Source organism: Orcinus orca, chromosome 7 (assembly GCF_937001465.1).
Source record: "Orcinus orca chromosome 7, mOrcOrc1.1, whole genome shotgun sequence".
In the NCBI taxonomy this organism is placed as follows: domain Eukaryota; kingdom Metazoa; phylum Chordata; class Mammalia; order Artiodactyla; family Delphinidae; genus Orcinus; species Orcinus orca.
Genome location: NC_064565.1, coordinates 57,566,793 through 57,580,537, shown reverse-complemented (window position 1 = coordinate 57,580,537; position 13,745 = coordinate 57,566,793). Strand labels below are relative to the sequence as shown.

Sequence of the window (13,745 nt, the reverse complement as noted above, 5' to 3'; positions counted from 1 at the left end):
CTTCGTGCTTCCAGCTACTGCTGTCTCCTCCTTGCAGTCTGGGGGAAATGTTTAGACCAGTTGTCTAGTTAGGGTTGGAGGGAGTTCAGAGCACTCTCCCTCAGTGGCCTCTCATGCCTAGGAAACCCAGGTCTGGAGGTAGATTAACCTCGAAAACTGAGCTAAGAGTAGGGATGTTGTAGTTCTCTAAATGGAAATAGACACTACATGTTTAACAGAAAAAAATAGCAGATGACTACTATAGTGAGTACATATTTACTGCTTGAATATATTCTCAAGGAACAAACAGAACTTAAGAAAATGTTTTTATTCATTGAAACTAGAGGAAAACCATGTCTCATACCACAAATTCTTGATACAGTGTTTTGAACCATACAGCGAGAAGGCACGAGGCATTGATTCTGAAAGATCCTCTTCACCTGCAAGTTAGAGAAATGAAGACGGGGGATGAGAGACTAAATGGGTAGCTCCGCACTTAGGTCCATTTCTCCTCAAGGACCACCATTCTTCACTTCTTCTAACTGGGGTGTGGAGGTGGGACAAGACATCTGAATGAGACCACGTAGCAGGAAAGTCACAAAAGGATAGCATAGGAACCAGCTTTGTAGCTGGGATCCAAGGTCAGACGTATGAATAAAGTGCACTCTCATACCAAACAAAGGGCCTTAAGCCATAGAAATTTGTATCAGTTTGTTTTCTCACCTGGAAAGTTGATTCATTCTAAAAGTGGAATTGGGAATTGGTTAGGGTTGGCCACCTTAGAATAATAGTACTTTCTTAACTCTTCTTATGTGCCCAGCACTGTTCTAAGCCCTTTACAGATGTCACCTCATTTATATTCCCTCAACAACCTGTGAGGTAGGTACTATCCATAACCTAGTTCTACAGATAAGGAATCCAAGGCACAGAGAGTGTAAGTAACTTCAAGTCAGATAGCTGGGAAGTGTTAGAGTTGGGATTCAAACCCAGGTGGCACCTAACCCATGAACTTCACCTAGACTCTACCTTATGCCTTTCTATGCTATATTGCAGAGAAAGTATGTGAAGACAGAGTTCTTAACAAAGATTCTATACAAATTTGAATTTTTTTGTTTTTTTTTTACAAATTTGAATTTTTGTAATATAATTTTGCTTTTTTGTTTCTATAGAAGTATAATGATTAAGAAAAAAAAAAACAGGGGAATATGTTTTGTCTGGATCCTTAGTACCTGGTCTTCAGAACCCAAGTGACTCACTGAGAACCATCTCTAGGTATTCAGACTGCACTTATCAACCCAGGTCTTTATGGAAATGGTGGATGGAGGACTGTTGACTTATGCGTAAGTCTTTATCTGTTCAATCAAATATAAATGCCCTAATTTTTGAGGTTTGCTCTGTGCCAACCTAGGAATATTCTGGAGTCAACATTATTAGTATATTAGCTTAAATTTTAAAGTTTGATACATTATGAAAATTGCGCTTTGAATACATGTGAAAGGTAAACCAAGCTATTCCATTAAATTTGCTCTATCCATTTTATTTAGGATGCTATGTTGTAAATAAGAAATAATACTTTTAAGCATTTACAGTCTTACTGGTACGGAAATAAAGCACAAGATACATAGGTAAGAGATTTTCTTAAATGGGAAACAAATGCACACAAGTAGTAAAACTGAACTGGAATCCAAATCGGGTGGACTAACCTATTCCACATTTTGTAATAAAATGGAACAACAAGCCCTCTAAAATTAAACTCAATCACTAATTAAGTTAAAAAAACAGAATCAGCACAAAATCTGCTAAAATGTACTGCTAGTGGATTTAAAGTTTTGATTTCCCAGGTAATGAGGATTAGAATGTGTTGCTTCTCTTCCACTTCAGAGGATTCTTGTACAGAGACAATCAGTTATATTTTAATTTGTGTACCATGACAGTGAAGTGCCTAGTATCACTCTAGCATAGTATCTAACACATAGTAGAAGCTTAGTAAGTATTTGTTAATGTCGAACACATTTCTAGACTCAATATGGGATTATTTAATGGGAAATTAAAATTACATCTTTGAAAAGGAGCTGACTTGTTCAGTAATACCTACAGGCATGTTGCTGAGATGTCCAGAAATTCTTAGAAGGTAAAGATATTTCTGCCGGCAATTCTTGACTAAATGACAAAGCTAATTGAGAATAAGACTCTTTCTGAATAAAGACAAGGGTTTCATCTAAGTAGAAAGAGAGTACATCAGTTAAGTAAGTAAACTGGAGAGTATATGAGCTGTTTAAATCAGCTCCTTTCTTGGTATTGTTAAACATACTGTAGTGTGAAGTGTGAACAATGTATGGTGAAATATGTGAAGAATGTTTGGAGTTTAGACACATGTTATCATTTTCCCTTAGCAACCAAGCAAGCTGGAGGTAGCTGCTGAAGCTAAGGTCCAACAAAGGGAAAAACTTCAGGGATGGAGTTATTTTACTCAGTTGGATAGATTTTTACAAAAATTCAGAAAGTGGCAATATTTGAGATCAAATAAATGTGATCGGTATAATGGTAAATCTTGAATACTCTTTTTTTTGTGAAAAATTCTGCTTTCTGGCTCCAACATTGGTAATGTAGAAAGATTTGAGGATTAAGATGTGGTCCCGTCTTTGCTCTACTATTAGAATTTATACATGATGTTAGGCAAGTCATTTAATCTTCTGAGCATCAATTTTCTATCAGGCCAGACTGCACTATGTGTAGTTTCCCAAACTTGCTGTTTTCTTTTTTGTTGACCAGGCCAAGAAAGTTTTCTTCTATTTTCAGTTAACTAAAAGTAATTATCATGAATGTTTGTTGGATTTTATCATGTTTTTCTGTATCTTTATAGATTTTCACCTTGTATCTGCTAATGAGGAGATTTATATTAATAGGCTTAAAAAAGAAGTTGAATTAAACTTGCCTTCCTAGAATAAATCCAACTTAGTCATGGTGTGCAATCCTTTTTGTTTTGTTTTGTTTTTAATAACGTTGGATTCAGTTTGTGAAACTTTTGTTTTAAATTTTTACCTCTGTAGCCATGAATTAGATTGGCTTTTAATTTTCCTTTGTATAAACTTCATGGGATGTTGGAGTCACAGTTATCCTAGGTCCTAGACCCTTGAAAATAGTTGAGATGTGTTCCTTTTTTTCTGTTTCCTCAAAAAGTTTGAATAAGACTTCCTGTTTTTGAACTCACATATAAAACTATGTGGGCCTGTGTTTTCTTTGTAGGAAGATGTTTTTAGAATGCTCGTTAAATTTTTTTAATAGTTACTGAATTATTCAGTTATTCTATTTCTTCCTGAGTTTTGATAAGGCATATGTTTTTGAGAAGTTTATCTCTTTTGCTGACATTTTTTGCAAATTAATTGGTATAAAGTTGTTGATAATATATAATTTTAGTTTTTGATATCTACTGCATCTGTAGTATGTCTACTTTTTTCTTAGAAGTAATATTTATTTATGCCTTTCTTAATTTTGCTAGAGGTTTGCTCAGTTGATTAATCCTTTCAAAGAACCAATGGATAGCTTTGTTCAACCCCTTATTTTGTTTTATATTTCATTAATTTCTGATCTTTTTCATTTCTTTTATTTGCTTTAGGTTGTTTCTGATGTTTTCATAAATTCATAATTAGGATGCTTAATTCATTAATTTTAGCCTTTCTCCTTTTTCTTACAGTACTTTTTTTAAGCTGCTTTCCTGAAACTACAAGTTTTAATACGTAGTAACTTTCTTATTTTTTATTTCTAACATTTAAAATTTTCCATTAAGATTTATTCTTTGTCCATGTGTTATTTAGAAGTGTGTGCACATGTGCATTTGTATGTGTGCAGGGACACATACATATGTGTTTTCCAAACACACAGGGTTTTTTCACTTAACCTTTTCTTAATGATTTCTAACTTACATTGTGGTCACACAGTTTCTAGAGTCTTACTTTGTGGCCTCGTATGTAATCAGTTTTTTACGTGTGTATTTTCCAGGGGTTACGTGCAGTACTTTCTTATCTGCCCACAGCATCCACCTCACCCTTCCCACTTGCCTGACTCCTGCTCAGTTTGGACTTTCCCTGACTTCCTTGATCCTAATTAATGCCCCTCCTAAATGTTCTCATAACCTTCTTGATATACTCCTGTTATAGCATTTATCACAGTGTATTGTGTTTACTGGTCTGTTTCCCTTTCAGAAGAGAGACTAAGGGCTCTCTGAGGAAAAGGGTTCATTGTCTTTTTAGTATTGAAGTGACAGAGTGATAGTGCCCCAGCCACTCTGTATGGTAACTTCTGTTGCCCTTCAAGATCCCACCTTCTCGTGATCCCCTGCCCCCAGGCCCATCTTCCCTGAGTTAGACATTTTTCCTACTAACATTGCCACAGGCAATGGGATGTGTTGTTATTTTGATTCTCCAAATTAGGCTGATTACCCCCAAGGCCATCAAGACTTTGGGGGAGGGGAGACTTTTTCTTGGAAGCTGGAACAAGTTACATTATGCTCCAATTACTAATCCGTTAAAGCCTAAAGATACTGTACAATAAAATTTAACCCAAACTAAATATTGTATTACTTTTTGATGGATCCAAATGGATCATAATATTCATTGTGAATATTATTATGAGTAATTGAAAATGCAAAAAAAAATTAATCTTTCTGGTTGACAGGATAATGGATAGTAAGCTTTTACTCTACCTGAAAGAAGACAGAGTAATGCTTTTGATATTTTTAGTGAAAATCTGGCTCAGACCTCCCTCTACTGCCTATATTTCAGGTTGTTAATGTTGCTAAAAACTTTCTGACATATGAAAACTGCCTAGTGGAGTATAATTAAGAAAGCCCAATTAAAAGTTTAAAAGTATTCATATTAAAAATTATTTTAGTCTCTGTGGAAGACTTGGGCACATCATTATTCTTACCAATATGCACTTAATTTTTACCTAAATCTAAGGAGTACCATCCGTACCTGTCCTGCCAGAAAGTTCTTCCCCTTCTAAAAAGATATCCAAGTCTGTTATCCCCAACAATATTTGTATTTGGTTTAAGACTATAGTATTTCTTTGAAGTTTAAAAATTACATATCACAGATGCAAAAAGGATTTGCAGCAACATTTTAAACCAGGAAAACCATTTATGTCTTTACAAAGTAAAACTGCTTTATGAAGAAAGAGAGGCCCCCCCCCCCGCTTCTTTGAAAATTACTTCCAAAGAGTTTCAGGGCCCAACCACCATTATCATCACTTTCTCTATACAAATGATCGAGTGTAGGCTACAGTCAATTGCTATACAATTTTTTTATCCATCAGGGCTTAATGGAAAGAAGTCAGATGAAGAGGAAATGTAAATTCAAAATCTCAGTTCATGGTCTAATGGCCTATTATTCAGCCTACTTCCTACGTGTGGAAAGTCTTCATTAATACACCATTAAGGATGACGTTAAAACTTCTGATCTGTTCTAGGCTGTAAGTTATGTCTCACATAACAAATTTTACTTGTGCTCCTTCGGGTCTGATATCTGTATCTATAAATATCTCTATGTGTTAGTTATATCCTGCTATAGGAGTGTAATGGTGCAGAGTATAAAAAAATATATGTACCTTGGTTTGAAATTTTCCTTTGTGAAAATATAAAATTTGACAGGATAAAAAAAATAAACAGAGGTAGGGGGCAGGAGAGTAATAGAATGGGTTTTAATTACTCCTTTAATGCCAGACTGTCTATTTGGCACAAAAGTAAATCTGCCCAGATGTATTATCATCAGTACCTTGACCTTCCATTCAATGGAGAGTGTGGTCTCCAGACTGACTTAGGTCATTTTCTGAAAGATGCTGCTGTACCACTTCTCTTCATTTTAAAATGTTCCCCTCGGGAAGAGGGGAACCTTCTCATTCTCAACCTTTTCCCGTTATAGGGCATTTGAGGAAGCAGCATAAATCTCTCTAAATTTTCCACTTTGACAAGTAAATGCTAGTTTCTAGAACTTTCCATCCAAACTAGAGACTCATTAGCATTTAAAGTGTCTTTCACTAGGAAGTTGCTTAGGGTATTCCTTTCATCGTGACCTGGAAGGGAAGTGCAGAAGGAAGTCCTGGTTTCTGAATTGGCGTATGAAGTTTCCAAGTGGGCAAGGAAGCATGAAATTTCTGGCACTGTCTCCTTCCTAACCTTTTCCTATCTGCCTTGCTCTTATCCTCTGATCCCCAGCCGTCTCTGGCTCACACTTGACCTCACTCTAAGAGCAGTTCTGGTTGTGGGTAGAGGGTACCTCAGAAGGTCATTGGCTCAGGATGGTACTCCATTCTACCCTGAAATCCTCTGCCCGGTACATGGTCCTCGTCTACCACCCTCTCTTCCGACCACGCCGCCTCTTTGCCTTGGCTCCTGGTCCTTTATTCTAACGTCCTTAACCTGGGTCTGTCTCACTGGTGCCTTGCCTGCCTGTCTCTGCTAAGCTCTTCTTGGACTTGATCTGTGTTCTTCCCCATCTCCCTGACACTGCTTGACCTCTTGTGGGCCTACTGTGGCTATTTCCACCCAAGACCCCAGGAAAAAAGACATCTGTGTCCTAATCTCTGTTGTGCTACCAGAAGACTGACTTCAGGATGAACTGCCCTGGACTCAGTTTTCTCTCTCTCTGTGAGCAGAGGCTGTATTAGGTTATCTCTAGGGTCTCTTAGAATTAGAAAACTCTAGGAGCCATCAGGCCTCTTTCCCACCTCCCTTTACTCTCAATCTTCTGACTCTTTCAAAGAATGAAGTGCAAAGCACTGTGACATGCAGGTCACATCACCATCACCCAGTTAGAAAGACAGAAGATCACAGCATTTGTCTTTATTTGCACCACATTGTATAATTTACAGAGTGTAAGGCGATGCCTTCAGAATCTTGCTTACGCTTGTGAAGATGTGTCCCCGGCATCTGAAGGGAGTTCCTCCACATAAGCAGCAGGAAAATGGCCTTTTTTTCCCTTTAAAGAACCAAACCACCATCCTTCATCTTTCTTCTTGTGTATAGTCACAATGTCACCTGTAAAAATGCACATACATATAGTTAAACAAGTGGGTTTCTGCACTTAAGCATGTGCCCGAGTCTGATCAGTAAGACAGTTTTTAAGGAGATCGATCCTGCTTTCAAGGAGTTACTTGGTAGCATCATTTTTCTGCATGTGATTCAGATGAAGCAAAATTTATTGACCACCTCTGCACAAAGCAGGCAGAATGCAGAGAATATTAAAAAGAGTAAGGTAATGGACAACAAGTTGTGCCATAAAATAGTTGGATTAAAAACAAAATCACTTTGGATCCTATGTCCTCGTGCTGCCTGGCTCACTTTGGATAGAGGCGATGGGTCATCCCCAAACTCTTTCTTGGTGTCTGTGCTTTAAGGGTTCCTCATGTTGGTGGCCAAAATGGTTTGGTGTGTTGACTACTAAGAGTATGTCTCAAGCTTCCAGACTTTTCTTTAGATCGAGGCAGCTTCTCTCCATTATATGAGCCAGCTTCAGAGTCCAAAGTTCCAACTCACAGCTTTGCATGACAATATAACTCCCTATTCAACAATGTAGATAATTTGAATAAAATATCAATTTGAGGAAAATACTCCTTTAAAGCAATGATTCAAATAAACAGAATTCCTAGGAAACCCATGGCTCTTCTCTAATTCTCTATTAAAAAGAAAAAAAACACATTATTCCCTGTCTTGTAAGAGAGAGTCCTTTCTCTCTGGCTGCTTCCTGTACATCAAAGTGGAAATATCCACTTCCTTAAGGATCCAAGAGCTACTTGATCTTTAAGCATCATCATGAGGTCATTTTCAGTCTTTCTTTCTTTCATTCTTCTCCCCAGTAATTTTCTTTCTAAGGCAAAGGAGACCATTGATCCCCCTTCTACCTCTCCTTAGTCACATCACTATTTATTCTTGCAGGAGATCATTCTCAGGCTAAGGTCTCCATCTAATGAGTTCTCTCAGGTCAGTAGATTGACACAGCCTACTATCGGAATTCAAACGAATAACTTAAAATTTTATCACCAGCTTCCCTAAGCCTCCAACGAATTCATTCCATTTAAAGAACCCAGAGGATATAATGTATAAGTAGGCTTTGCAACCAACAGAACTGAAGACAAGATGATCAATTTGTGTTAACTATGTAACTCAGACTCAGGACCCTGGGTTCTAGGTGGCATCTGTGTGCGTTTTAATTCATATGGAAAGTGGGACTACTGCATTTCATTTACTCACTGGTGTAGGTAGCCTTAGGATGACATGATGAGTAATGAACTGACTTCTATAACACTGAAAACTTTTAAATTAAAGGCAACATTGATTTAAGATGCATGCAGGAGAGAGTCTACTTTCCTTTTTTCTTGTCTTTACTTATGTCTGAGCTACAAGGAAAAGTAACTGCCTGGAGAACTCTGACTGGCAAACTGAAAAGGAAGCACCTATGAACCAATAGCAAATACATGGTATCCCTGTTGTTTGGCTGCAAAATCCATCTCAACTTTCTGTTGGTTCTGGGCACCATGTCCTGGTCATGGATTATAAATTTTCTCCTATGACACAATTCTTTCTCACTAACCATTTCATTTCCAGATCCCTGCCTTAGCTTACCATCCAAATGTGGTTGATAATTGGACAGACAGAGAAAGTTGAGGCTGGTGACTTTTTCTTGTTTAATAATCTTGGGGTCTACACCATCCATCATATAATAACCTTTCCACGTTAAACAAAAATCTGTGACACAAAGAAGGGGGTCTGATTCCTTTAATTGGGCATAAAACCCTTTTTTGAGAGAGAAGTGTGAGAAATATTAAGCTGGGAGTCCTTTGACCGGGTTTAGAACTGGCACTTAGACTAAGCCATGAGAGGAAGTCACTTCACATTCTTGTATGAGTAACTTTCTGAAAAGGAAAAAGGTGGGGCTACCTCTCTGATAACTTTCCATTACTGACGTTCTACCCCAATGGAGCACTGTGATTAAGAGCGTGACTCTGAATTTCTGAGCCCAAATCCTGTGCCACTACTGCTGGTGACTTTAGCCAAAGTACTTAACCCTTCTGTGCCTCAGTCGCCTCAGTCATAAAATGGGCATAAATAATACCAACCTCAAACGTTTTTTAGGAATATTAAATTGGACAATGTGTTTGCAGCAATGTCTGGCACCTAGTAAACACCAAATATGTGTTAGCTATTTTTATCATGTGAGCTTTCTTTTTGATGTGCTTTATCTTTATCTTCTAAGAAGAGTGATTATAAACCTGAACTGCTTTGACCTGGTAATAACTTTTTTTTTTTCCATAGAAAACAATTTTATGGTTACCGAAAGGGAAGGGGGGTGGGATAAATTAGGAATTGGGGATTAACATATACACACTACTATATATAAAAGAGATAAACAACAAGGACCTACTGTATAGCACCTGGAATTATATTCAATATCTTGTAATAGCCTATAATGGAAAAGAATCTGAAAAAGAACATGTATGTGTGTGTATATATACAGATGTATACTTATATATGTGTGTATATATATCTATACATGTATACACACATAAATATATACATGTATATGTAACTGAACCACCATGCCATACACCTGAAAATAACACAACCTTGCAAATCAATTATACTTTGATAAAAAATTAATATATGAGATATTCATTTGGTTAAGAGTAATACATATCCTTGTTTTTAAGACAAACTGCAATTATTTATTTATTTATCTTTGTTCTTCAGCAAACATCTAAGAGGGAAGAAGAAACCAAAGAATAAGTAGTCAGTCAAATAATAGATTTGAACTTAGTCTGATAACAGCCAGGCTATGAATGCATGACCTGGTAATAACTTTTAAGGCTAAGACAAGAGTTTTTTTCAAGTTAAAAATTTCAATATGGGAAGGCAATTCAACTATTTGAGAATGATTCTTACCTTTTTCCAAATTCAGTTCATCATCTTGCCTGGCTTGGAAAGAATATAAGGCCTTGCAGAGACCATTGCCAAGCTGGGTCACACCGGAGGCTGAAAGTTGGATCAAGTTATAATGACTACTGCTGGGTCAGTAGGCAAGATGAACATGGTGGGAAGTGGTCTAGTTTTTCAGCCGTGTAGTGCAGAGCTTAAATATATTGAAATCTTCCCAAAAGGAAAGTTTATAATTGTATATAACATTCATTCTCTGATTCAGTAACCATTTCTGATGTACATACTATGTGGACGAACTGTGTATATTACATAATCAAAAGCTCTAACATAGAAAGTAAGTCTGGACAAAAAGTTACTGTAGTAGTAATAATAATGACAATTTTAAACTGTTTCCCACGTGAAGTTAATCAACATCAGTTAGCTAAGCTGTGTGGTAACTGTATTCATGTTTTGGAAAACCAGCACCAGTTTTGCCAATCAGGAATAGATAGGAGACACTTGGAGCAGGTGCTTCCTCCATCATCCCCAGGTACTTAGGGAACTGTTTCTCAATGATGCAACCACGAGTCTTTAACATACCATGTGGACTACAATGGCCTGGGTTTGATTGAAACTTTTTTGCCAAGTTCTAATCAAGAATCTAGAGAGTCAATGTTATGGTAACTATAGTTGAACAATGACGGATGACAGGTGCTTGCATGTATATATGTGTGTGTGTGTGTGTGTGTGTGTGTGTGTTGAAAGGTAAAAGGCAGTGGGGGTGTGGATGGAAAATGACAAAAGTCAGGTGGCTGAACACAGCGGGTGGGTAGGCCTTGGGATCACCATGTTTCCTGAAAAGAGGTTGGGATTTGCAAGGCAATTTGGAGGAGTCTGGAGACAAAACTGTAGAGTCCTCCCAATGTTTCCAGGCTGAGTGTGTGGACAGCAAACTGCAGGCTGTCTGAATAACATGGAGGCCAGTGACTGGAGGTACCTTCTCATATTACAGAATTCTTTTCCCAACCCTCCAATCTTCTTGAGTCCTTCCCACCTTTTGGATGACATTTGCACAGAAAGCTACACATTTTAACAAATTAATCAGTCCTAATTGAAACGTAAATTTCTTTGAGCCGATTTATGTCAATGTGGCTCTGAAAATAAAATATAATTTTGGCAACGTGCTTTACTGATAGGACCCAGCCCCACATTATTCTGGGCATGAGATTACCTGTAGATGAAGAACTTGGAATTCTCTGCCCACCAGAAGATGACCTGCTCACAACATTCTCTAATCTCTTTGTCAGAAAAGGCCGAGATATTTTTACAGAACTATGTGTCTGCTGCTGTTTGAATAGTTAAAAAAAAAAAAAAAGTCATTTTTTTACAACATTGTCATCAAAAGTATTTGCGAAAAGTAACTATTCTGCAGCTGTTTTCCTCAGGAATTTGTTTTTCAATTGTTGGGAGGAGGGTATAAAGAAAAAATTCAATATATTCCTAAACCCTACTCTAGCACATTCTTGTTTCTGAGACCTTAATATTTTCAGAATTAGACAATTACCATATTTTATAGCCTGTATTTGCAATTCTGACCTCTACCCCTAGGCCAAATAGTAACATTTCCAGCATTACTTCTACAAATTCAACTTGGTTTTAAAGCAAGTGAAATGATCATGACTCTGTGTAAATGACTGAGACCCTTTTAGAGCTTGAGTCTCTTAGAAAGAAAACTGTCCCTTCATCACAAGGTGGTTACAGCTCCTTCTTCTTGTAGGAAATGGAAAACAGCTACCTGTGTATATTCACACGCTCATCAATTCCTAGAGTGTAACACTGGGAAAACTCATGTGTGTGAATTTTTTAAATTGTGCACACGCATTCTCTACATTATGTACTATGTTAAATGGATGAGACTACTGCATATCACAAAATCTTACAATTTAGGTCTGTATGAATACTAAGATTTTGATTTAATAGAAATTTTACTATAACAGCATGTTCAAAGGATAAAGTGAGAAGTATGAGAAGGAAGAAGGAACCCAAAGTGTTTTTAACTCATTAATTTATATATGAATACAAAGCATGTATTCATTTGTGTTTAGCTCTTGTTACTGTGCTCAAAAAATAAATAAATGTATCTTAAAATTGTGCAACTGGGGATTTGAGCATATGGCATATATAATTCGTAAAAGTTTTTTTGGCCTGTTGCTGCCTTAAGCCATTCCACCCAGCAAGCCCAGTCCAGAAATTATAGCCAACCTTTTAAATGCTTACCTTTTCTTTCCACTTGAAGATGGAGTTACTGCAGACATGGCTGGGTTGAGGTCTTTGCTCAAGTTCTGCTAAGACGGATGACAGTTTATAGGCGTTTGCTTGCAAAAGCATTAGTTTCAAGTTATTCTGTGGATACATCATTTGACCATATGAGTAAACTTCTAGAAAATTTTGAGGCACAACTGCGTGGGTAAAGGGATATCAGGATAACTTCCAAAATGACAAAGAGGTCCAGAAAAATACACATTCAACTCATTTGCAACTCATATGCAGAAAATGCTGAAGAGAGAAAAACAATGGACACTTTAAGTAGTCTAGAGGAAAGCCTTAGTTGTTGAGTGTGTCGTATTCTAGACCCTTGTAAATAAGGTAAACCAGAAACCTTGATAGGTATATTACTCAGCATTTTGTGGCAATGAATCGCTTTACTCGAATTTCTGCTGAGGAATGAGGTAGAGAATAATAAGTGTTGACTGCAGAAGGTAGGCTTTCGGAAGGCTTTGAAGAAAGGCAATGGTGCCATGGGCACTTAACATAAAGAACAGAAGTGAACGCTTATCAATAGAATCAAACTAAAATGATGTGAGTCAGGGTTTTGTTGTTTATGTTATTGTTTCTTGAAGAGGTGAGGTCTTATATTACCCAGAAAGTCTGCAGTAACACTTCTGGAAACTAGAAACCATATTCTGGGGTATTTGAATATAAAAATAAAGACTGAAACTAAAGCTATTCTCCTAGTCTCTCCTGTTCTGATTTGACCTTGAGCTAGAAACTTTATAATGACTTCTCTGTCAAGTTGTAAATCAAATCGTAGAATCTAAATATTGGAAGGGGTCTGCTTATCCAATCTTCTCCTCACCATTGTCTCTCCCTTTTCCACACTTCCCGCCTGGGGGTTCCTAATCCTAACATCCCGGCCAGGGGGTCACAGCCATGGAGCAAACACCTCCAATCGATGGGGAAGGGCTCTAATCCTTGGAACAATCCACTTCATGGTGGGCAGGCTCAGCTAGGATGAAATCAAAAGCTCCCCCATAGCTTCTAGCCTTAGATCTAGTCTGCACTTGAGAGCATCACAGATCAAGTCTCTCTACTCTGTGGTGCTCCTTCCGGTATCCAAAGACAATATCTGCTCTAAATACCTCCAGTTTCCACAACAATTTCTCAGAGAATATGGCTTGCCAACATTCTTGCTTCAAACATAGCACTTCAAGGACCAAGAGTCAATGAATTAGGAAGAATTTCTGTGAAACAGAGCTTCTCCCTGCAAGAAACCTTCTCTGCGTAACACAAAATCAGTCTACCACTATCACGAGTTTCCTTCCATTAGAGGCAGACGTGCGTGACCGAATTACACGGATGTTTGGCACCTACTCTTTGAAGGCTCTTATTTGCTCCATCACTAGATCATAAACACCATAAATTCAGGGGTCAGATCATCTCCCATCTTGCATCCTCCACTGTGTGAATCAGGCCAGTTGTGTACCAAGATGATCCTAATAACGTGTTCTATGTCAATGACAAAATTTTATGCAAGAACCCAAAGAAATAAATCTTAATGCCATCATAAAATGCTCCATAT

General features: G+C 37.5%; 1 protein-coding gene across 5 annotated transcripts in view; it reads right to left on the bottom strand.

Annotated features, from left to right (window-relative positions):
- Positions 1–177: 177 nt before the first annotated feature.
- NOSTRIN (nitric oxide synthase trafficking) overlaps positions 178–13,745 on the bottom strand; it is a 73,688-nt gene continuing 60,120 nt past the window's right edge. For 2 of the 5 annotated variants that reach the window (XM_012532157.3, XM_033423496.2), the window contains exons 13-16: positions 12,164–12,289; positions 11,118–11,229; positions 9,914–10,003; positions 6,797–7,012 (exon numbers count right to left, since the gene is read on the bottom strand). In XM_012532157.3, coding sequence (XP_012387611.1) covers positions 6,876–7,012; positions 9,914–10,003; positions 11,118–11,229; positions 12,164–12,289 — 465 coding nt within the window. In that variant the 3' untranslated portion in view covers positions 6,797–6,875. Of the gene's footprint in view, positions 420–6,796; positions 7,013–9,913; positions 10,004–11,117; positions 11,233–12,163; positions 12,290–13,745 lie in introns of those variants that run through there. The other 3 variants (XM_004267264.4, XM_049712273.1, XM_033423495.2) reach the window with 2 other exon arrangements.